At 25.0% G+C, this 27,676-nt stretch overlaps 2 protein-coding genes across 3 annotated transcripts in view; one reads left to right on the forward strand and one right to left on the reverse strand.

The window, feature by feature from the left end:
• Positions 1-1,207, forward strand: part of LOC126899654 (uncharacterized) — a 31,043-nt gene extending 29,836 nt beyond the window's left edge. The window contains exons 14-15 of the mRNA XM_050674713.1: positions 419-571; positions 920-1,207. Of these exons, the coding sequence (XP_050530670.1) occupies positions 419-571; positions 920-950 (184 nt within the window). The 3' untranslated portion in view covers positions 951-1,207. The remainder of the gene's footprint in view (positions 1-418; positions 572-919) is intronic.
• A 123-nt stretch (positions 1,208-1,330) lies between these two features.
• Positions 1,331-27,676, reverse strand: part of LOC126899667 (synaptotagmin-7) — a 91,488-nt gene continuing 65,142 nt past the window's right edge. For both annotated transcript variants that reach the window (XM_050674751.1, XM_050674750.1), the window contains exons 4-8: positions 17,407-17,554; positions 16,600-16,709; positions 12,595-12,763; positions 3,448-3,660; positions 1,331-2,124 (exon numbers count right to left, since the gene is read on the reverse strand). In XM_050674751.1, coding sequence (XP_050530708.1) covers positions 2,021-2,124; positions 3,448-3,660; positions 12,595-12,763; positions 16,600-16,709; positions 17,407-17,554 — 744 coding nt within the window. In that variant the 3' untranslated portion in view covers positions 1,331-2,020. The remainder of the gene's footprint in view (positions 2,125-3,447; positions 3,661-12,594; positions 12,764-16,599; positions 16,710-17,406; positions 17,555-27,676) is intronic.

The raw sequence follows: 27,676 nt of genomic DNA on the forward strand, positions 1-27,676 counted from the left end.
GGGTATATGTAAAAAGGATTTTAAAGTAACTTAAATTTGAACGAGAAATTCCACGGATAAAAAACGTGACTAAGCTTTTAATAATTATTTCAAACAGACATCTGACGGGAACTCGATAGTAGAGAACCAATTTATTTGATTGAGTGACAGAGAAAAGTAAACACTCTTTATTATATTCCGCGAAAAAAAGTGATGACTAAAATCTAAATTTGTATCGAATTTTTCACCTAACTAATCAGTACACACGTTTTTAGTTGATAGAAAAAATTAATTTTATAATTATTAAAATAATACGTATTGTAAAATTTAAACATGAACGTTTGGCCCCGTATTTTATTCATTAATGTATCATACAATTATGTATATTATAAATAATTACCTTTAGTTAAAAATTAAGTTTTGTTAATTATGAACACAGTCGGTTAGCGTGTTTGGTGTGTGCCAAATACTTCCCCCGAAGAATCGGTAAACAAGGATACGAATGTCGAGACTGTTTGATCAAGTGCCACAAAGAGTGTCATGTAAAAATTCCTAACCAATGCACAAATTCCAGAGTTCAAAACATAGATTTGTAAGTTCTCTGTTTATTCTAGTTTGCAAATTTAAACTAACTTATATAAGGTTTTGTTTGTCCACTGTAATTTTTTTTGATGTTTAACAAATTAATTTAAATTATTATTTTACCAAATCTTTTTTATTCAGTAATAATTAAACACGAAAAAAACATATAATTATAAAATTGATAGAATTTCACATTCGCATCACAAGTTCAAAATTAATTTCAAAAATGAGTTACAGTGCCGTTGTTTGCTAAAAAAAAAAAATAAACTATTGCACGATTTTTAATGGTGATGGTTAAATTGTCTGCCATGTTAACTATGTAATTTTTGATAATTCTATATATACTTTGGCTTTTTAGGAATAATTTAACAGTGTTGTCGTCAATGTAAACTTAATAACATGACCTGGATAAATTACATGGAAAAGAATTTTGCAAGGACGATGAATGATAACTGATTTATGTAACATAAGAAGAAAAGGAGTTTGGTATATGTTTCTCGTTTAAAAAACAGCTAACAATCATCGTGTGTAAAAAATTAAAAAATAAAATATCTTCAATATTTATTTAATAGATACGTTGTATGTACTATTAATGTGCCTTAAGCATGTGTGTAAAAAAAAATAATAATAAAAGTTTATTTTCACTTTTTATTGTAATCATTTTATATCCCTATACGTCTTTTGAAAAGCATTGCAGAAATATTAAATAAATATCAACACGTGTATTCTTTATAGGACTAATGGTTTAACAAAGTAAATAAATTACTATATAATGTCGTGTAAGTGTATGCATGGATAGCGATTAATAATTAGCTAACAAAAACAAAACGCTATTTATTAATTAAATATACTTAACAAAATGTAAAATTAAAATGAACATATAAATTCTTGAAATCACTTACCCATTACAAGTTTAAATACTAAATGTTCTTGGTGCTTCAACATACATGCTTAACTTATGTCAAAGAATTAAAATTAAACTATAAATTAATAGCAAAAATGTAACAACGCTAAGATATACACTGTATTTTTTCATTCGACTTAAAATATATTATAATTAACATGTTAGACTAAACAAATTTTAATACATCATTTAATATTTTAACCAAATATATAATGTTTTATATTATGTAAATAAATTTAATATCGAAAACAAGTATTTCCTCATATTTTAATATCTAACTTATTTTTAAAATAACTTAGTTTAACGTAATCACTCAATTCACGATAACATTTTATAAAATATTATTTTAAATATTTTACTATAGTAAATAATATATATTTATATAATTGAATTGTTTCATTTCTGGTTATCATTATATTTATAGATAATTTTTACGTTAATTTAATAAAATACATATAAATATAATATGCTTATAAATTATTTATATTGTATTGGGTATAATTAATAATTGTTTCAATGAACAATATTAAAATTAATACACCCACCCCCTTCGGATCATTCAGGTTTTAACCGATGCCAATACTCGACGTTTTGTTTGGGTTTGCTTAACATATCCTTCCAGTGTTGTGCTTCTAACTGTCCAGTTGCATTTTTATTAGCTGACAAAAAAATCCATAAGATTATTTGACTTTTAATACAACAAATAAATCCATATGACATCACAACAATCAGATATTTTAAACGTTAAATTAAACAATTTTTTAAATTATCAGATTTGTTAGTTTATCCTTAATATTTAGGTATAAAATTATGATATCAAAAGTCGTTCCGACGATTCATTATTTAAGGTAAATAGTTATTTTGATAAGATCTTGTTATTTTAAAAGTTGTATATCTAAAGAAAATAACAAAATAATGGTTTGGATAAAGAAAACGCGAAAGTTCCTTTCTCTTAGCATCATTAAATATAAGCAGCATTGAATTCTGACAAGCATTGTGGGACATTGATGGATTATGTTCAAATAGCAACTAATCTACTACGACGCTCAGTAATATTCATATATTAAATTTCTCCTTAGAAGTAAAAAATAATATTTTGTATAATTAAAAGTAAATTTAATCTGGACTTCAAAATTAATTATGTATCCAAAAATTAAAATTAATATTCAAATTTCAAAGATTTGTAATAATATATAACTTATATTTTTTCTAGAAATAAAACTTATTATTTACCTATTAAAAAAAAAAAAATCAAAATTGCTAAGATAACTTTGTGTCCAAAACTAGTTATCTTCTATCGGAATTGGTGAGTAAAATCATAATATATATTTTAATTTATTAGTACATCATTGGAGTTGGAAATAGAGTCAGTAAATATTTGATCAAAAAATATAAAATTGACATTTTTTTAAGAAAATTAGCGCTAAAATTTAACATTTTAGAAGACATTTAATATTATATTTCAAAACTTAAATTGAAATATATTTATAGGCCAGATGATCGAGTGATGCCAAAGAAAAATAAAAAGTTTTAATTTACTAAAAATCGAAGAATTTTCAAATGTAACATTTAAATATCCCTAATTATTGTACAACTCTTAATAAATAACTGTAAACTGGTATAACAAATTATATTATTAAGAGTTATTTATGAGTATTTTTCCTTATAAAGGGCTGATCTGGTCGAGTCGGCAGTACGAAGCGGTGCCCAATGCGCACTGTCTACGTTTCGAGACTAATTCACAGGCGGCTCCGTTTTCTGAACGAGAGATCAATTCATTTATTAAAGTCCCTATCTGTCTCTCTGGCGACGGACTCACTACCCCTCTCGGAGTATCCATGATTAAGAAACTTCCTCCTAGGAAAAGGCTGCAATATCCCCCAATGGGTCGTAAAAGCGAAAAAAATAGTTTCGTTATTTCAAACAATAAATAATTGAAAAAACAAACAAAAAATCAGTTTATTATAAGATAAACAACTTACATGATATTGTGATTTTACCAATGAGCTCGTTTCGGCCTATGTTATCAAAATCCATTACCATTACTTCTAGTGCAGCTTCTCTGAGTTGCTCCACAGGCAACGTGTATTCAAATTTTTCATCGAATACTGGATTCAAATTACACTTGTATACGACGCTCTTACGTTTTTCTACTTTTTTATCACCGATGTGCAACCAAACTTTCACATACGGATCTATAAATTGAAAAGAAATGATAAAATATATGGTTATTATATAATATTATACGAAAAGTCATCTCAAGTCGTCAATGATTGAAATAGCAACATTACATATAAAGAAAAAAACATGAAAATTTAAAAATCAATAATTTTATCGAATTAATTAGAAAAATTGAAACATATAAACATATTGTATGAACCACTTATTTCAAATGAGTTTTTAAATATTATTTCCTAAAATAATTATTTTTTAAATGACTTCCCAATATCAATTCCATATTTAATGCTTTATAATTTTGATTTTTTATCGTGAAAGTAATAATAATAATTTCATTATAATCATAGGAAATAAACTTATACTTTTACTAAGTCTATTATAAAAATGGCAGAAATTATTATATAAGACAATGACTAAATAAAATTACTTAAAAATTAAAAAATAATTATAAATTTAAGCTTGGTAAAACAATATTCTGAATTTTTGTAAAGTTATTCAAATTTAAATGGATAGTTTTTATGAGACAGTGAACAATTATAAGGATAACTTTGGTTTTAGATAAATATGTGAAATAATTTTACCCGATGGCAATTATGGCCTATGAAACAAAAGTTTTATTTATAAATGAATTATATATGTGAAATAATTAATTTTAATAAAAAAATTCTTAAGATTGAATTTTTTTTTTTTTTTGTAAGAGATGAGTTGAACATAAAACTATATTTTATTTGCGTTGAAATATTTTATTTAGAACCAATTTTTATCAAAAAAAGTACATTGAATACTTTTCTGAGTTATCAAATATTTTTTATTACGGACAACTTAAACGTAACCAATTTGGAGTCCATTTGTAGTGAAGGTAAGCTTAAGTACATAGTGCCTGAAGAATATATCAAATACCTCAGTAACGATTAGTAACACGATCAAGTTCGCAAAATAAAATTTGACGATGGGCTTCCATATAAGTTAGGCTTACATATCAGAAAGCTGTACATAATACAAAATGTCAAACATTGTCACTAATTCCAAAGTAAACTAAGGTTGGAACAGTACCTATACGCAATACCAGCATTTAGATAAATATTTATTTAATTTTTGTAGACGAAATTTTAATGATTTTTGCTATCCATTCTCAATGATAATTTGAACCCGAACCATAACTTTGTATCGAAATTATTCAGGACTTTTATACAGACAATATTCAGCCCATTACTGTTTTAGTAGCCGAATGTGGTGTTGATATAACGTGAGGCCATATCAACTGTAACGAATTAAGTGTGAAAATAGAAACATAAATAAGTGATATTTTTGTAAACTGATGTTGTTTCGATCATTAACTTTTTAGGGCGTATATTGTCGACTTGAATAATACTCGTTCTGTACGATAATTTGCCAACCATATAACAAAAACATTGATTTCAATTATATTTTTTTAATTTACCCGCATAAGAAGCTTAATTTATGTATAAGAAATTACTTTTATTTATTGATTGTTTTATACATTTTTCCACTTGGTACAGATAAAAATTTCAAGTAACATTTTGTAATAAGACTGACGCATTTGAAATTTTCATAAAGTGAAAACTCTAATGGCAAAAGTGTTTACTATTTTCAGATCATGGAATAAATTTCTATCAAACTGTTAATTATTAAATAACAAATATGATTTCAGAATTTGTAAATAAAAAGTTTTTGCAAAGACTAAAAATCAATTATAATAAACTCAACTACGAATTGAACATCATTGAGAGTTTACAAGTGTTCATTGAAATTTCATCTAAATATAAATATAAAAATAGGTGCGTTTTTAACACATTTTCACTTTTAATTTGCCCAGTTTAGAGAAATTATTTGACGATCGCAATAACAGACATTAACGTTATTCCTTTTTTTTAAATATCTAAATATAAGTAAATTTATTTAGATATTGATTTAATCGGATATTTAAATATTACTGATTATAGGTTGTAAAGAAAGATAACTTATCTTAATAAATCACTGTGATTATTAATATTATTAACAGAATATTAGCATATTTATATAAATACATTATAAGGTTGTATTAAAAATTATTAAATTATTATTTTTTACTTTGCACTAGCTATTCATTTAACTTTTTATTTTTGCCTAACCTAAAAACATATCCATGTTATGACAGTAGAACAAAAGAACCTATATCGTACATAAAAAAAGATTACATTCATTAATTTTTAATTGAATTTATGATAAAGATACATACGTTAAAATAAATGTGTTGCAAATCATTATCATATTGAATGCAAGATAAAAATATCATATAAATAAATTAAATTGGTTTATAGTTTGTTTGGTTTTTGTAATAAAACTTTCATTAAGTTCATTACAAATCACAAAGGAAATAACTGCTATTATAAATATTTGCTGCAAAACTATGATAAACCAAATAACAATCAAATTTATTAATTAAAAAAAATTAATTTTAAAGTCTGAAAAAAAATTCACGAATTAAAATTAAAATGATTCTAAAGTATTAAAAAAATCACCAAATGAAAAAATGATAATGTGTAACTTTTAAAAAGGATTGAGTGGACAAATTGAATGTTTGGTATCATACCAAAAAAGGAGCTTATAATGTTTTCTTATGCAAGTTGTATTTTTGTCACGTTGGCAAAAAGCGTTAGAATTATTAATAGTAAATTATCAAAGTTTGTTTTATATACTATTACTATTATACTGCTTGCAAGTCAGCATATAAAAGTGTTAAATGGAAAAACGTTGAACATTTTTGGTAAGCTGAAATTTGTAAGTTGTAAGTCATAGTAGTCATAAATCTGTTTTATACGACCACCTAATATATTATTATTGTCTAGTGTAACGAAAATAGTACTAAAAAACTAGATAGTTTAAACATAACTATCTCTGTTTAACAAAAAATATAGGCACACATTCATAAAGTATGAAGTTATCTAGAAAGTGTTAAAAGGGAAAGCTTGCGCTTCAGTAGCTTAAAGCGCTGTTAAAAACACTAGTAAATTGAAATATTTAACAAACAAAAACCATAGTAAAATTATTGTTGTCTAATATTTTTTTTTATACATATATCCTAACAATACACATATATAATTAAATTATAATACGTTCTTAAGTCTCCGTTTTTTTATTTAACAACAAAGTATTCAAACATTTTTTTTAATAAACAAAGCAGTTTATTGTTTTAAGCGTTAAATCATTCAACGTAAATTAATTTTGTATTACTTCAAATTAAGTTTTAATTTTTTTAAGTGTAAATAAGTTATTAATTATTTTCAAGTTTCAAAAAAGTTATGAAGAATAAATTTAATTTTACTGAGACCATTAGGGAATTGTATTTTCGAATTGATTATCTTTAAAATACTAAGACTTGAACTTTGAGTTGAATATTTGTTAGTTTCCAAGAAATTTGATTGTAATTGACATTAACCATCACAATCATGTTGACAGGTAAAATAGGATTGGAATGCAATGTTGGCGAATTTAATTTACCTCAGAAATCCAAACACATGACTTTACGCCTACTTTTATAGCAATTTAAATTTTTAACGGCTCCTATTCAATAATTTAATATCATACGTGCAAACATAATTTTATGATTAATAAATACATTAATTTAATATTAATATACACAAATAGTTATATAAAAAAAAACTGACTTGATTTTTAGACAAATATTTATATTTTTTTAATATCGAATAATTCAAATAAATAATAAAACGAATTTAAATAATATTTACATATAAATAACCAAATTACGAGTGCTAATAATATTATGAAATTACAATCCCGTATAGCTAATATATTAATATATAATATATTAAAACAAAATTAATTATCATAACCAACTATTTCTTCTATATAGATCGCTATTAAATCATTTATAAAATATTATTATTATTCTTTAAATTCATTGTTTTAAATTATACTTATTGTATTAAAATAGAATATAAGTTTAGACTTCTGTAAAACATTATTGAGTCTTGAAAAGTTGCTTGTTATTTACCTAGAATTTTTTTAGCATATAAAACTGATACCTTATACATTATATAATTGCATGTTTACTTTAGGCACTAACTAATTCAACAACATTCATCAACACGTTAATTTAACCGCACTGTAAGTAAACTTAGGTTTTTTCGATGAGTTTCATGAAGTTATTTTTTTTAACACAACGTTTAAATGTGTGTCATCATAAAAAAATATAGACAATGGAGTTAAACTATAAAAAAGAAAGCGGAAATAATGGAGTATTTATAAATATTTAAAATTTGGAAAATGGATGACTGATCTAAAAGTTCACCTTACATAATATAATGGACCAAGAAATTTTTTATATTAGATAAAAACTACTTAGACGATTGCACCAGTTGGGGCGTCATAATAATCTTTTTTAGCCTTTTTCGTGTCATTATATGAAATTGGATTATATCGTAGTAAAAGTAAAGCTAAAAATATATACATAATACGCTTTTGTATATAAACATTCAATGAGTTACAAAGCTTATGAGAACCCACACAAGCAAATAATCTCTCCTTAAGCACCATCACTTAAGATACAAAACAAAACAGAGATAAATTATTTCTTCGAAATTTCCTTTAACAGCAACTATTTGGTAAGATATTAGGTAATTCCATCTTCTCCTTTTCGCCAAAAACATACCGATACTGCTTGTATCATTTGTCTTACGGCAGAATACTTATGTCGATTGCTGAAATATATTGAAACTGCTGATAGTGTGAATGTGGGTGTATACTACACGAATCAGGTAAGAAATATTTTATCGAATAAGCCCAACATAGGGATAGGAAAGCGAAACACGTTGTATAGTTTAGAAAATGAACAAAACTTTTCTCTCATTTTATTGTTTATAGAACGTACGAACTAGAAAAGGATCAACAAAATAAACATGATTGATAAAATCATACAGTACACTATGTTGTAACTTAGTGAGTACCAAAATAATACAATAATACATATCTATTTTCGAATAACACTATCTGTTCGACGCACATCTACTAAAGGTCATTTTGTAATATTTTTTATATTAACTTCCCACATCCAGTTCTAAAATATAAAATATAGGCAACTTGTCCGCCTCTCGTCCCTACGCCCGGACAACACATTACACATGCGATTGTTTATGACATCAAGTTCCTGTTGGTCTTTATATCTGCGTCGTTGCCGCCATTTTAGGCTTTTTTGTTATACAGTTCTATGGTGCTTACGAGTACAGTTGTTTTAGTCAAAAGTTGACAAATCGCTTTTGCGATTTTCGCACCCTTGTGCGTTCTTAATGTATAGCGCTTATTGTTTGAGTCTTGATGTACATCGAAGTACCGTTCATGGCATATTACTAATTCAACTTGATAAGGCAACCTCATTGGACTTAAATCTTACCTTGTGCCATACAATATCGTCATAGCCGTGAGTACTATTCTTGTTTTTGTTTATAATTTTATATCTATTTACATTTATGGTTTGTTTGAGCCATTGTGTCTTAAGTTTTAAGTTCCTTCTACCATAATTCTATACTATTTTAACTGTATTTTTTAATAAATATGTTATTGTTTTATATGCTTCAAGCTGATTTTTCTATTAATTATTCTACTATTTCGTTTGCGTTTATACACATCAAAGTTAGTTCAAGTAATATAACTTTATAAATAATATAATTGTGCAGGAAGAGTGGAGTAAAAGAGGAAGACTCATTTTACATTATGTGCGAATGTGAAGCCTTTTCCACCCTAAGATCAAACTACTCGAGTAAACCTTTTTCTGAAAAAGAAGATATTAAAAACCTAAGACCCAGAGAGATACTTAATTTCACTGGAAAGACAGGACTCTTTGGTCATCCATAGGGGTGACTTGATGGTCCACCCTTAAACAATGAGAAGTATAATGCAATTACNAAGAAGATATTAAAAACCTAAGACCCAGAGAGATACTTAATTTCACTGGAAAGACAGGACTCTTTGGTCATCCATAGGGGTGATTTGATGGTCCACCCTTAAACAATGAGAAGTATAATGCAATTACACTTCGGTGATAACACTTAGGTGGGTAAACCGAATCAAGACAATTCGGTATGAGGTGCGCACAATGGACCAACAGGTCTGAGTGCATGGACATTATGACCACCTCAACAAAAACTAAAACTATATATGCATGTATCAGCGTGTATTTCAATAAAACTATTCAATGTTACCTTTAAATAATATACACATGAGCACCCCTTGCACATAAATATAGAAATTAAAATATTTTGTATGAATTACTAAGCAATAATTGTTTAGTATACTGGACAATTATTGCTAAAAGATTCGTTAAAATGTCCCAAATATCCTCACAATAAATAAATATAATGCTAAACAACAATATATCATATCAATTTGAGTTCAGATTTATGTTAATAAAATCTGTCCGTCAAATAAAAAAAATATATAAAAGTTGAATAAATTATATTCATTTAATATGCATCAAAGTATTTAACGATAATGAGTTCATAATACTTAAAAGAGTTCAGCGTAAATTTTACGTTTTTCTGCATTTAACCTCAAAATACCTCCTGACATATCCTCAATTTAACCATGCAACTCTTTTCCCTGTCTAATCCAAAATATGAAGCAGAATATCATTTTTATTCTAGAATTATATATTGAAATAGATTCCCCTATTTTACTCTAGAAGATAAGTTCACATGCTTGACATACTACAAATTACTTTCTTTATTGCTCCCTTTTACATCTAATGCGCATTGCAAATAGTACTCCTTTATTTTCATTTCAATTGCTCTTTATAAATTGTCAATTTTTAGTATGTAAGGTCACGTATAGCTCATTTTCAATTGTTCAGTGGGTTTAATGTATCTCTTACAAGGTAAATGTTTTGTGCATAAATATTAAATTTTTCTGTTAATATTTAGATATAATAAGTATATTTTTGTGTTTTTATTTTTACTGTTTTATTATTTTTATCTGCTGTTTGTGTTAAATCTTTTTTAATTGTTAAACTTGTCATAAATTTTTATTTTAGATTAACGCCCTTATTGTGTATAAAATAAAATAAAATAATGATTTTAATCTCATTTAAAAATTATTACACAATGGTGTCATCTGTATCTGGTTTTAGCTGTACTTGGTTTTAAATTATTGTGAGTTTTATGGATTAGATTCATTTTTTCATGATAGTTTAACTACTATAAACTGAATTATTGTGTTAAAACTTCAACAGCAATTAACTGACAAAGAATTATTTGTTTGTAAAAATTAGTATTAAAATAAATTGTAATACCTCAAGTAATAACATAAGTTCTGTAATAATATAAAATAAATTAACATTTAATTATCACATACGTGTTAAAAAATATCGTTAAATCTTAACTTTATAAATATCATAATTGATAAAAAAAAATGAAAACCTATTTGGGATATTTAGAAAGCAGAGGAAATTACCTATTAAAATATTTTTAAATCAAAAATAAAATCGTTAAATCATGATCTACTTTCACAGAATTTATAGTTTGAAATCATAAAAATGTTTTTAGCATTGACCAAAAACAATTTAAATCCTATACAGAAGTTTTGTAGTAAAGGTCAGTAATACAAATTAAAAAAGTTTGTAGAACGCAGGGATGTACTTTATTTGTAATACAGTTATCACTTATTTGAACACAAGCCAGATGGAGTTTTCGGGAATGAAAAAAGTATAGATTAATATATGATTCGAATACGTTTTCTATAAAAATAGCTCTACTAGGTTAAAATTAAAATCAAACTAAATAAATCGGTTCAAATATTTACTTTTTACTTATTCTATTCATCTAGAAATTATCGATCAATAAAACATTACCTATTTGTTTTTCAACTATATTGTAATTATAGTTCATTAATCGACTTGATTAATTCTAATTATATAATATTATATATAATGTAAAAAAGATTTCGGGGAAAAATTATTTATCTTAAGAAATATTATACCTATTTAATATTCACGTTCATGTTAATTTTATATAATCTAGAATAAAACTATAAAATAATTTTTGAAAGTAAAAAGAAAATATTTTCAGACTTAATATATTTTTTCTTTATGATAACTTTGGATTATTTTCAAAAAAAAGGCCAACTTAATGAAGTGGATAATTTTTTAAAGTAACTCATCAGAAATATGAGTTTTTTTATTATATTTAAATTAATGTGTTCTTTAATTAAAACTTCTTTCAAGTACTCATATAATTCTCTGGTATGATTTAATTTTATATCTAATTACCTTTTGAGTAGAGCTATGGAACTATTGAATATTTTAAAAAGGAAAAATATCTTTATAAGATCTAGAAATTGCTCTTATGGCAAATGAAATGTTAGTTGTATTTTAGTTTGGCAGTAATATAAGTTTAAAAACTTTTGTTTTTAATTTGTATTATTTGTATATTTAATTTATATTAACTCATTTGTTATTTGTGTATAATATAGATTTTTTAATGCACAGTAAATTTTCTTAAGTTTGTAGAGATAATTTTATATTTAATTAAAAAGATGCGAGGTTTTGAAATAATTAAAATAATTGTTTTATTAAGCAAATTTTTTTCAATTGCTAGGTAATATAGTATCAAAATGATTAAAATAATAAACAAATAGAAATGAAATTTTAAAGATTATAATTATAATATAATAGCTAAATTTATATAAATATATGTATATTTAAAAACAATTATTAACATTATAAGAAAAGTTCAACTCTAATATTTCATAATCTGCACTTTTAATTAAAAGCAATAAGTTGCTCATTTAACAAAGTGCACGATAAAAGAAAATGTATAATAATTCTAAAATGTGAATAAAGGAGAAAATATTGTTTTGAATTACAACTGACATTATAAACACCGAGTTCATTATTATTTTTGGGTAATAATCAAAATGGAAATGGTATTTTAAATGCTTACCTGATTTTCCATTAATGTCCATAGCTTTCAGGTTTCTTGCTTCGATAATTCCAAGTGTTAGGTTGTTAGTCATTGGATTGTATGATAGTGATGTAAGTAAATGTCCGCACTTATCCTTCAACGGAGCGGTTAAATCTTTCCAAAACACCGGTTTGGCCGTAAAATCAACCTGCATATGATCATACATTTACTGTTTTAGATTTATCATTAAAACTTCTAGTAGTTAAAAAAAATTTCCGTCAGGTGATTTACTAAGATTAGGTACTCATCCATTAAATTGACACAACTTTTTAATAGTTATTTTTTATATTTTTTTAGTTTCAAATTAATGTTTTAAATATACTTCTAATTTTAAATGTTCTGTGAAGGTGAAATAAATCATGATTTGTCTTTGCTTCTCTTAATATTATATTATTTTGTGTTATTTTCGTGAACTTAAGACGAATATTTTTAATGCATAGCTTTTTGGAAGTTATTTTCTCAAAACAATTGTGATTATAAAGACGTAAACGTAAACAAAAACAGCTCCCGACGTATCACATAGACATCCGAATACACATCTTTCTTACTAAAGTTTAAATCTAGATTAAGATTTAATGTTAAAATTATTAATGTATTTGCTCTCTTAATTATTCACAAATCTAGAGAGCACGAGACTCTTAATCTCGGGGTCGTGGGTTCGAGCTCCACGTTGGGCGCCAGTTAACACAGCCGTCGAGAATTGACGGCTGGTCATAAAAAGTGTGATGGATATCGTGTAAAATAAAAAGCATTGTACGCGATTAGATTGCGCGACCCAAAACATAGCAGCGACAAATCTTATCACTAAGATACCGAAGACTTATGATTCAGAGTCCGATACACGTTCATATAGGTTGATAATATGACGTGATAATAAGGGAAACAAGGTACCGTATCAATTATCTTAATTATATGTGTAAGTAAATAGAAATAGAAATTCCAAAATTAAATTATATGAAAAAAAGAAAATGTTTGATCATCGAATTAGAGTTTCAATGTTTTTCACTTTTTTTCATAAATTATTATTTTAAAAAATTCTAAAAATTTTATCTGTGATATTATAAGATATGATAAGTTACTAATGCGTTATTGAGATTTTAAAAAATTTATCGAGGTTTATTTGCTTTACAGTAATTGGTACCATTAACCCTCTCTTTTGTGACAGACTAACCAGTAATCCCGTGGTATTAATTAAAAAAACCCACAATGGAGACACCTAAACGACTCTTAATGGACCAAAAAAGAAAAAAATATCATTATGATAAATAATCCAGTGCTCATAATAATTGATCATAAAACGAATCGATGCGATTGTATATAAAGAATGACTATAAAAAAAAATTCTAAAACTGTAATGTAAACTTCATAATACTTTTGATTTGGCCACCGATTACTCACAGAAGAAAAATTGTCAGACAGTTTTTCATTATTTAATATTAAAGAAAATTTTATAAGCTTTAAATTTTTTAATAAAAAACTGTGTACGTATGTTACTGTTATTTAAATAGTTTATGTACTCGGAGTTTTAATTACATTTTTATAAAATTCATTTTAAAAACAACATAATAGTCTTTAACATAACTAATAAAATTTACATTGAGATTTGTAAATTTTCAAAAAAGTTATAACAAAATGAATAATATATTAAAATATTAACGGAAATTTCGCATTTTTTACTATATCGGCCAAATATCTATAAAAGAAAAATCAGAACATTTTTTCTATTAATCTTGAAACACATCACCGAACGGTTTTGTGCATTGTTATTTATTATTTTTGTTTTTTCACTGATTGTAGAATATTAAAAAAAAAAAAAAAAAATTGGATTCCAATAAAATTATTTAGAACTCACTTATACAGGGTGGCCCACTACTCACTGACAACTTAAATAACTTTTGATCCAGTTAATATTTTTAGTTGATTCTTTTTTTAAATAATAGTTATACGTTAGGTCTATAGCAATATCTCAATATTTAATTTTTTTACATTTTATTAAAAATATTAATTATTTTTAAATTTTAAATAAAATGTAAAAAAAAAATCTAAGATAGCTATTTTGTAGAGTAGAATTTAAGAAAAATTTTAGTAAAAAAATATCTTATTAATATTCAGTAGTAAATATTCTGTAGCGTTTTGAAGTTTGTGAAAATTTGAATTTTCATGTACTATTTTACGGTATTAAACATTGAAATACGTATTGAGAAAAGGACAGAAGAAAACGCTATCTTTTCATGATTACTGTGTATACATATGATGATAGTGTGTATACATTACAAACTTGGCATAAATACCATGATAAGAAATTAGATAAGGCAATTATTACTTATCACTCTCATTCAAAAGTATATTGAAAAGATAGCGTTTTCTTCTGTCCTTTTCTCAATACGTATTTCAATGTTTAATACCGTAAAATAGTACATGAAAATTCAAATTTTCACAAACTTCAAAACGCTACAGAATATTTACTACTGAATATTAATAAGATATTTTTTTACTAAAATTTTTCTTAAATTCTACTCTACAAAATAGCTATCTTAGATTTTTTTTTTACATTTTATTTAAAATTTAAAAATAATTAATATTTTTAATAAAATGTAAAAAAATTAAATATTGAGATATTGCTATAGACCTAACGTCTAACTAATATTTAAAAAAAAAATCAGCTAAAAATATTAACTGGATCAAAAGTTATTTAAGTTGTCAGTGAGTGGTGGGCCACCCTGTATATTAGAAAAAATAATAACAATATTGTAGCATCCTTATTAGTCATAAACAACTTAATGTATATTCAAACATTCACCGAAAAAAATTGAACATTTTTTTGTTTATAAAATAATCTTAAAAACTTTTTTATACTCATATTAATAGTGTTTAAAGAAAAGCTAATGGACATGCATTTAAGGAGAAATTTTGCTACTTAGATCATTAAAACTCTGGTAGATTTCTACATCCATTTCGGCCATAATCTTGGTTTATTTAAAACTTATACAATCCTAGTATTTCAACAGTAAAAACTTTGAAAAGATTGATCGCTTTAGTTAAATAACACTTGGCATGTACTACTAATTAGTTAGGAACATTGTGTTTTTGCTGTTGATTAAACACACTAAAATACTATTTGGGATTATAATTATATTATACTACGACTAAACATACCTTGTTGTGGTTTTTGTATTCAAAGGTAGTTTCAATATACTTAAAAAAAGGATGTTGTGATAAAACTGTATGTACTGCATACAAATTATTTTGAATCTTGAATACGATCTGTAGAGGACTTTTTTTAACAAAATTAAGTTAGTAAATAATATTGAGAGTTCATCTTTAGACCATATATAGTGCATTAAAAGAAAAAGTTTATATTAGTACTTGATTTTCTTAAATTAATAACTATGTTTTGTTTCTTGTGAGTTTGAAGATTATACGCGTATAATTGCCTCCATAAAATATTGTTGCAGAAAGTTATAAGTCTGTGTAGAAGGATCGCTGTTGTTATATCCGTACTAATTAGCAATAATAGAGCGTGATTAACTTTGAACTCTTCCTAATGCAGTAATACTACCCTACTTTCTTGGTAAGTATAATGAATGAGTATATTCAATTTCTAACGACAATGACACCGCAACTAAATATTTCGTTAACTTAAAAAAATTGCTTTCTCTTAAGATTTTTTGTTCTATTTAAAGTCTCCTGAGTTTTGTGCTGAAAATTTATCAATTAAGATTGTAGACTGAATCATATCTAATTGTTGTTCAAGTTAACGTGGATTCAATAAAAGCAGTGAGGATTTTATTTAGAAATAACAATTTTAAATTACCTAGTCCATTAGCCACTTTAAATTATTTCATTAGAAGTATAATTTATATATATGTGCTTCTAAAATAAATTCATAAAAAGTAAATTATTATTAAGTGGATGTTGAACTTCTGAGTTATTAAAGACAGTAGAATAGCACCGATCAGTAGACGAAAAAAAATAATTACTCACATTGTTCAGTTCAATATATGTTTCTCCGATGGAGTCATCCCTCGAAAACCTATCGTAGTCAAAAACGTGCAAGTGAAGTGTTCTGTTATGCAATTTTTGCATGGTGAAACCTGAAAAACAAAAAAAATGTATGTATAGTTTAATGATTCGAATATAACTATAAACGCATTAAATATTTTCTACAACAGTAATGTGAACAGCTCAGAACAAAAAAACTGTTCAGTTTTGTACCTAGAAAAATCACCTTTGCCGAGCCTTCTCTGCAATGTACAAAGCGTTCTGGAAAATTATATACTGTTATAACGAAACGTTTGTCGGTCATTTATCGGGTCGTCGTTTTGACTCATTGAGCTGTGGTGGTCCTATATAATTCTGAATAACGATTTGTTCAAATAGAGCTCGATCATTGAGTTAGAATATATTTCATACTAAAAGTGTGTGATGTTTTACTACACTTAGAGTTATATTAAATAAACAATTATAATTGATATTGTAGTAGTATATTTACTATTGGTATTTTACATATAAATGAATGTGAAGATTATATACGTTTAAATGTTTTCCAGTTGATACTTTCATTTTATTTAATCTGTATTACACACATTAAAATTGTAAAATATTTGAAAACTATTAAAAATTTATAATTGAATGTAGAATATAAAATTACATAGATATAGTAATATGGGTATTAGACCACTCACTGAGTAGGCTTATTACTTTCTAACTTTTTATTCTACAAATGCTTATAAACAATTCATCAAAAACCATTGTCATAAAATCACTCGGTTGGATATAATACACACTTACCCTGAAAATATAATGTTTCATTCCATCGTGGATTTAATGTCCGGCGTTTAACTTTTGTATCTAACCGGTGTTTTTTGTCTGGTAGTAAAGTAACCCTAACATACGGGTCGGATGTACCGCTTAAGTCCATAGCCGGCAAGTCTTTAGCCTGGAAAATTGTAATAAACGTTTACAAATTAAAATTTCATATTTTAAACTATGTATTAATTTTCGCTTTAAGGATATTAAATGCGAGTACATTATCATTTTTGATTGTTTAAAAATTATTTAAATGAAAAAGCCTGTTATGAAATATATTTATTTTGTAATTTACTAATTACCATATGTGTATTGCCATGTAAAATAATGAGGTATGGGATGTTACTCTCATTAGAATCTTTAAACACTCCTAAAACATTGTTTTAGTCAGTACGATTCCATTGACACAGCTGTTTTATTCGTCTTGCTTCTGAAGTATATGTCATTAAAGAGTCGGTATAACCCAACACATTCACTAATTGAAGGAACACATGATGAATTTGCAATATTATATTTCATCTCATAATTATTATTTTATGTATTAATCAGTAATCGCAACGTCTAGAAACGTGCTTCTTAGAATATTTATTAATTTTCTATTCAGTGTACGGAAATAATGCAAAATTATGAATATGTATAGATGATTAATTATAAAAACGCTTAGGTACTAAAAAGCAAAATCACAAAACAACGAAAACATGTGTTTTTGCGAACACATTTTATTCTATACAAGGAAAGTAAACTAAATGCATAAGAATAAATAAATATTTCTTTGGATGTAGTAAGTATATTTTTTGTGTTAAAAGAAGAAGTGTAAACAAAAATTGGAGTATTTTTTCTTTGTTAAAATTTACATATAACAATGCGTACAGCTGTAGTAGAAGACCTGCAATGACTATAAAGTCAATGGAGGATATCCGTACTTAAAAACTTAACTGATCCATCACACTATACTGACAACTATAGCGCTTTTTCTGAATAACATTAGTTATAAAATAAGTCACTTATAAAAAATAACTGAATATATGTTATGTCAAATTATTTATTTGAAAGCGTTCTGTGTAATTATTTAAGACAAATAAGCCATATAATATTCGAAATATTTAGGAATTTAACTACATAGATTCTTAAAATCAATTTATACAATTAGAAAATACATTATAAGTAAAAAGATAGTAAATTCTAGTTGTTTTAGAGTAACTAACTTTATTCAATCTATTTATATGAAAAAGCACTCTCAAAAATTAAACAAAATGATATATAAACATTTACGGTGACTATTGATTTTTAAAATGAATATTTCATCCAGTTTACTATTAAAATGCTTATCTAAGAACTTATAATAAAAATAAATTTTATTAACATCACTTAATTCGGTGTTTTTTAAATGGAAATTCATTTTATGAATATTCTATTTTGATGAATGCATGAAATGTTTTTTATACATTTTATGAATATGTTTTTTCTTCTTATTTACATCTCAAAACTATATAAAAAAACATCTGGTATGTTATTTGAACATTTTAATCTTATGGTAAAGCTCATGCTCCGTTACATAACGTTTTGTTATATATTACTCGGTTTTAAAAAACGAGGTCGACACATTAAGTGAAAAAAGCTCATTTTGTTTTTATTAAAGTTTTCCACAGAATTAAATATATTTCTTATAGCACGATAGAAATATAAAACGTCGAATGGAATACATTTTTATCTAAACTCATTAATTTTATAAATAAGAGTAAATTATGTAGAAGATTCTAGTGTCCACAGTGATGAATGAGTTTTTCACTGACGATAAGATTATATAAGAATTACAATTGTATTTTTCTCTTAAACCTGCATTATCAAAAATAGCTATTAATCAAATTTTTCAATAATTAATTAATTTCATTGTTTTTTATACAAATTTAATAATTAATAAACTATTTTCTAAATTCAAATAATTATTTTGATTTGCCTTAAATTTTAAACAAATTTCTTCCAATAAAATAACTTTATCTTTCAATAATTCATAACTCTAATATTTTAAATTAAATATTTTTATAACTTAAATTTGAATAAATTAAATTTTAGCATTTTTGAATTTTGGACTCGATGCGTAGCTATGAAGCTAATGGTTTTATTTTGCCATGTTTTTAATTTTGTTGAAAAAACATGTACATAACATTAAAACATTAAATATTCTATTCGTGTAGTATGTTTGAAATACTGGACTCTTTTTTTGAGACAGTTTTACAATACAATATATTTCATGTACAGAATGTCTCGGATCTAACTGATAACGCTTATAACTTTTGATACAATTATCATTTTGTTGAAGTTTTTTAAATAATGGTTGCATTTATAAACTATGTTTGATGCGCATATTTCATTATTTATCATTAATAAGTAAAAAAAATTAAATGTATTTTATTTTTATCAAAAAAAAACGGCGAAATGAGTAGGCAAAAATTATACACTCATGTTTAGGAGATTATTATTAGTTAACTTTAATTAAGATATTTTGAGATATACAAGCAGAATTTATATAATTTTTTATGACACATAATGATGTTTTTTTAAGAATTAAAATCTGAATAAATTACCCAAGGACTAAAGACAACAAACATTTTATACATTATTAAGTACGCGCTTTTGAACAGTATGAGTTATTATTTCTATTTCTTAAGTTAATTAAACGATATGTATTGTATGATTGAAAAATTGAGTGCTATTTATATTGCCCGTTGAATCAATGTAAATATTAAGCAAAAAGTCCAAGAGATTACTGTACTTAAGTTAGCCTAGTAATTGTTTTACACTTTTGCCATAGGAAACAATGATTACTTACTAATAAAAAACAGTTTTTTCTGTAAATTTTTTTTTTATTATTAAAAGATTACAACCAAAGATGTTTAAACAATTGACGTTCTAATCATGAACCAATATTAAGTAATTTAACTAAAATAATTACTTTAGTTGTATCAAATTTATTGTATAATATTATGTAGGTGTACAATGTATTACATTAAAAAAATGGCATAATCTTTTTTTTCGGAGTACTGCAGAAAAGTAAAACATTGACACAATACATTTTTGTGGGTCAAATTAATAATTTATCACACATGTGCTTAATGTAGTGTAATAATATATAACTAGCTAAACTACATTCAAATGAAATTATATCACAATATAATAGATATATTTATTATACTACCCTCATAAAAATAACATTTGTCAAATTTATTTTATAATACAGATTTAAGAAAGAATAATAATGACCGGTATTACACTTTTTACAAAAAGCCATGTTATAAAGACTTGTTCAAATACAAATTTATTTTTAAATAAAAATAATGGAATGACAAATTGAAATAAAAATGCTTTGGACTTATTTGTTATATAGAGGGAAAACTTTTACTCTTAAAAATCTAACAACAATGGCTTCTAGACTATATAGTTAAACGATTACAGAAATGTAATTTCTCACGAGTATTTGTAAGATTATTTATATTAATCACTTTAAGTAAAATTATTCTTGTTAATCTTTGTTAGTAAACATTTTGTTTAACTTTCAGAAAATACTAATAGAATCTTGAATATACTTTAATTTACCTAAGGTACTTATAGAGGTTTTAAATATTTTTACTTATAAAATAATAAGCCATTTGAAATATTAGACCAAAGTTCTAACATAGTTTAAAACTAGTTTACGTTTTATGTCTGCAATTTAACGTAATTTTCTTAATCGTATGCTTTTAACACTGTTGCAGTTATTAATTTTGACACATTTGACAATACCATTAAATATTTCTCAATGACATTTCTTCTCCCACCCAGATATGAAAATATCAATAACTTCCAATATACTAGTTCAAATGTTGTTATCGACCCATTATATTCTTAAATAGATAATTTCCAATTATATACGCAAGGAAAATGCAAAAATAAAAATAAAAATGCAATTATAAAAATAAAAGTTGACGCCCCTACAAGATATAAGTGATGATATCACAACTGATGAATCAAAAAATATATGCAACTAAAAAAAATCAAAAAATTTTTTTATACATTGTATTTATTTTGCGATTAATTTAGTGGGTTATGATAATAAGATCACTTTATATGTGTACGTTGTTGAGCAAAAATATTTTGGATATATAGTTATATTGTGTGATAAACATGAACGTGAAACGAAAATTATCTTACTATTGTGAATAGTATTCAATTTTAAACCAAAACATTGCTTCAAACCATTAATATTCATATTATAATTTCAAAATAAGTATAACGAAAGACGATTTTATTATCATATGACTGAAAATGCACTTATTATTTATTAATTTATAATAAAATACTTACTATAGTTTGTAATATTATGTAAGCACCATCATATCACATATTATTATTTGTATAATCGACCGCCTGGTCAATATTTCGTGTGAGGTGCGTAGTTCTTTACGAATAATAAGGTAAAATAGCATAGATTAAAGTAAATTAAAGTGCAACAATAAAGCTAATGTATTATAATAACAAACAAATATAAGATACTATAGAATTGAGGGTGAGATAGTTGAAAACACAAGAGCAAACGAACAAGTATTGTCACGAAACAGGCACGTACAGTAATTATAATGATGACTTCTTTTGCACAACCGGTGGTGGTAGTGCAAGCGGCATTGCCAACCACAACGAAATCCGTAAAAAAACGCCCCTTCGTTACTTCATATTCAACATTATTATTATTATTATTATTATTAACAGTAAGAGTATTATTCGACCATAATACTTCGCAATAAATCATCCACTATTTGTAAAATTATGTTATGTAAAAAAGTTTTATCAAACATAACTTATATGACTCGTCTAGTTGAAATCGAAGTTAAGTAATAAATATGAGTAATGGCCGCATTAGTTTGAGGATACGATAGAAAAGTTTATTCGTAATCTGTTCACATAGTTTGGTCAGGAAACTATATCACAGAAACTTGAAAGTGTCAATTTATGCTTCGCCTAAACATTAAATAGATTTAACTATTAAGTGTAAATTAAGTCAATCAGAACTGTCTTTGGCTTTCGAATAATTATTTAGAAATCCTCAATTTAAAATCAAATTAATCTTTAGTTGAAACAAGATTAAAACGGGAACAAAGTTTTGTGTTTAAATCATTTATTTATAACCAAATTCGACCAAATTGGTCAATGAATTTTAGAATTTTGTCAACAATAATTAAAAACAAATGTCCTTAAGAAATGTATACATTTTTCTATTACTAAGTTAATTTTGTCATTTTTATAAGATTCAAAAATACATTCTAACTAGGGAAACGTTTTTAAATTACTAGAAATCTATTTTCCAAGACTATAATTAGTCAAAATATTTATTATTATTTAAATACAAAGAAAGACGATAACAAATAATAACTAACACAGACGGGCATTTCCTTTTATTTATTGATATTTGCTCATATTTTTGTTTTAAACTTCTTTTACACATTTTAAACTTCTTTCGTAATTTTAGTTGATAGAGTGTCCTTAAGATAATGAGGAGGATACATTATTTCGTCAAACATTTTAACTGGAATAATTTTTATAGAAACATGTTTACAATTTTTGAACAAAACCTTTAAGCACGTTTAATATATAAATTGATTAATATTAACAGTTACTCAAACCGAACAAAAGAAAAAACTTTCCCCGTCGCAATTACGTATATTATTTTAGTATGCACGTATTTTGAGAACTTTCAAAGTTATAATTGTAAGCCTTAAACTGCCAAGTCAGTAACAATTTATAAAAGATGTTGTTGAAATTTGAAAGATACACAAAATCAAAACCTTCATAATCATTCACAAACATGTCGAGAAAATATAGTTGCAGTATTATAATATTCGGTTATTTTATTTCCAATTTGTTTGCCCATTAACTATCGTATTAAACTTAATAAATACATATTACATATAGAAAATGTTTACAGAATTTCACAACAAAACAATTAATTTTAAATGGTTACAATTGAAATAACTTTCTCTAAGTGCACAAAATGTATCGAAAATTGATACTTTCATCAAATAAAACTTCATTTTACACTTAAAATATTTTTACACTTTATTGTTTAAAACTATAATGTAGTTTATGAGGATCAGTAAAGAAAAATATTCCATTGTACCTATCTCCAAAATTAATATCTCTTAAACTGTTTGATAAATTAATTTTACCTCTTGCGTTAACGCCAAATAAAGAAGTTAATTGTATTATTTTTTTTTAAATGTCTGAAGTAATCCATTTATTAACAATAATTTAAAATAACTTTTCTTTTAGATTTTTCTTTAGTTAAGAAAAAATAAAAAATAAATAGACCATTTTTTTAATTGTCATAAACTTACTTTTACATAACAATTATATACAAAGTTTTTCAAATTGTTAGTAGTATAATCAACTAAGTATATTATACACTGTATATTTATTTCACATCAAGAAAATTGTGTTTGTGAAAACTATGATATTGTAAGGAATATATCGTAATTTGTATACAATTGACAAAATAATTTTTTAGTGGAATTTATTAAAAAGCTTAGAATAACTTCAATTAATATTTAGAAGATACTTTTAAGAAGAGCATTTATCGTTAAGCTTATCATTATAAGTGAAAATGCAAATTAAATCCAATAATAGAACACATATGTTTTATATATAAAATTAATATAAAAAAATAGGAGACTTTTTTACAAACCATGCTGTGATAGAATTCAAGAATGAGAAAAACCATACTCGAAACTTTTTTATTAATATCATTATTTAAATGTAAATACATGATGTGTTCTTTTTTAATATTGGATATAATATAAATGTATATTTTACAGAAATTCGCAACTGTATATACGTTATATTACTGGTAGTATCGTTTGTCAATATTAATAACGATTTTCTATCTATAAATGGAAAAGTTCTATAGAATTATAATTTATAAGTTATATATATACATATAATTATAAGACAATCAACTCGCCATATCATTATTTTCTTGTCTGTTGAGTTATTACAATGAAATCGTTAAATATCTAGTTTAATAATATAGTTTGACGCAATTTAATTTTCATTGAACAGTATGCGGTTATTAATGAAATATAATATCAAAATCTAAATCAAATATTACTCGTATAACTTATATGAAATATTCGAAGGTATATCTTGTATATACATGTGTGTGTGTGTGTAATTCACCTAGTAAATATACTAAGAGAATTACGTCGAAACAAAGGAAAATTCAAGATTTGATTTCTTCTAAATTTCTGTCGTATCTTTGTTGTTTTTTACCAAACGGTAAACGAATTATTCCTGAAACAGGATCTTGCATTCTCAGTATTCTAAAAATACATTTATTTTATTTTCATCTTCATATCTGAAAGCTTTAAGTGTGTTTAGTTTATCGTATTCTGTACACTTATCCTTTTTAACCTGTCCCATATAATTACACTCTTAAACTTAAGCAGTAGGTTATAAAATCGAGAGATATTTGCCACCCACCACTCNTTTTTAAATAATGGTTGCATTTATAAACTATGTTTGATGCGCATATTTCATTATTTATCATTAATAAGTAAAAAAAATTAAATGTATTTTATTTTTATCAAAAAAAAACGGCGAAATGAGTAGGCAAAAATTATACACTCATGTTTAGGAGATTATTATTAGTTAACTTTAATTAAGATATTTTGAGATATACAAGCAGAATTTATATAATTTTTTATGACACATAATGATGTTTTTTTAAGAATTAAAATCTGAATAAATTACCCAAGGACTAAAGACAACAAACATTTTATACATTATTAAGTACGCGCTTTTGAACAGTATGAGTTATTATTTCTATTTCTTAAGTTAATTAAACGATATGTATTGTATGATTGAAAAATTGAGTGCTATTTATATTGCCCGTTGAATCAATGTAAATATTAAGCAAAAAGTCCAAGAGATTACTGTACTTAAGTTAGCCTAGTAATTGTTTTACACTTTTGCCATAGGAAACAATGATTACTTACTAATAAAAAACAGTTTTTTCTGTAAATTTTTTTTTTATTATTAAAAGATTACAACCAAAGATGTTTAAACAATTGACGTTCTAATCATGAACCAATATTAAGTAATTTAACTAAAATAATTACTTTAGTTGTATCAAATTTATTGTATAATATTATGTAGGTGTACAATGTATTACATTAAAAAAATGGCATAATCTTTTTTTTCGGAGTACTGCAGAAAAGTAAAACATTGACACAATACATTTTTGTGGGTCAAATTAATAATTTATCACACATGTGCTTAATGTAGTGTAATAATATATAACTAGCTAAACTACATTCAAATGAAATTATATCACAATATAATAGATATATTTATTATACTACCCTCATAAAAATAACATTTGTCAAATTTATTTTATAATACAGATTTAAGAAAGAATAATAATGACCGGTATTACACTTTTTACAAAAAGCCATGTTATAAAGACTTGTTCAAATACAAATTTATTTTTAAATAAAAATAATGGAATGACAAATTGAAATAAAAATGCTTTGGACTTATTTGTTATATAGAGGGAAAACTTTTACTCTTAAAAATCTAACAACAATGGCTTCTAGACTATATAGTTAAACGATTACAGAAATGTAATTTCTCACGAGTATTTGTAAGATTATTTATATTAATCACTTTAAGTAAAATTATTCTTGTTAATCTTTGTTAGTAAACATTTTGTTTAACTTTCAGAAAATACTAATAGAATCTTGAATATACTTTAATTTACCTAAGGTACTTATAGAGGTTTTAAATATTTTTACTTATAAAATAATAAGCCATTTGAAATATTAGACCAAAGTTCTAACATAGTTTAAAACTAGTTTACGTTTTATGTCTGCAATTTAACGTAATTTTCTTAATCGTATGCTTTTAACACTGTTGCAGTTATTAATTTTGACACATTTGACAATACCATTAAATATTTCTCAATGACATTTCTTCTCCCACCCAGATATGAAAATATCAATAACTTCCAATATACTAGTTCAAATGTTGTTATCGACCCATTATATTCTTAAATAGATAATTTCCAATTATATACGCAAGGAAAATGCAAAAATAAAAATAAAAATGCAATTATAAAAATAAAAGTTGACGCCCCTACAAGATATAAGTGATGATATCACAACTGATGAATCAAAAAATATATGCAACTAAAAAAAATCAAAAAATTTTTTTATACATTGTATTTATTTTGCGATTAATTTAGTGGGTTATGATAATAAGATCACTTTATATGTGTACGTTGTTGAGCAAAAATATTTTGGAAATATAGTTATATTGTGTGATAAACATGAACGTGAAACGAAAATTATCTTACTATTGTGAATAATATTCAATTTTAAACCAAAACATTGCTTCAAACCATTAATATTCATATTATAATTTCAAAATAAGTATAACGAAAGACGATTTTATTATCATATGACTGAAAATGCACTTATTATTTATTAATTTATAATAAAATACTTACTATAGTTTGTAATATTATGTAAGCACCATCATATCACATATTATTATTTGTATAATCGACCGCCTGGTCAATATTTCGTGTGAGGTGCGTAGTTCTTTACGAATAATAAGGTAAAATAGCATAGATTAAAGTAAATTAAAGTGCAACAATAAAGCTAATGTATTATAATAACAAACAAATATAAGATACTATAGAATTGAGGGTGAGAGAGTTGAAAACACAAGAGCAAACGAACAAGTATTGTCACGAAACAGGCACGTACAGTAATTATAATGATGACTTCTTTTGCACAACCGGTGGTGGTAGTGCAAGCGGCATTGCCAACCACAACGAAATCCGTAAAAAAACGCCCCTTCGTTACTTCATATTCAACATTATTATTATTATTAACAGTAAGAGTATTATTCGACCATAATACTTCGCAATAAATCATCCACTATTTGTAAAATTATGTTATGTAAAAAAGTTTTATCAAACATAACTTATATGACTCGTCTAGTTGAAATCGAAGTTAAGTAATAAATATGAGTAATGGCCGCATTAGTTTGAGGATACGATAGAAAAGTTTATTCGTAATCTGTTCACATAGTTTGGTCAGGAAACTATATCACAGAAACTTGAAAGTGTCAATTTATGCTTCGCCTAAACATTAAATAGATTTAACTATTAAGTGTAAATTAAGTCAATCAGAACTGTCTTTGGCTTTCGAATAATTATTTA

The sequence above is a fragment of the Daktulosphaira vitifoliae genome, unplaced genomic scaffold, assembly GCF_025091365.1.
Source record: "Daktulosphaira vitifoliae isolate Bord-2020 unplaced genomic scaffold, ASM2509136v1 Scaffold_2, whole genome shotgun sequence".
Taxonomy (NCBI): domain Eukaryota; kingdom Metazoa; phylum Arthropoda; class Insecta; order Hemiptera; family Phylloxeridae; genus Daktulosphaira; species Daktulosphaira vitifoliae.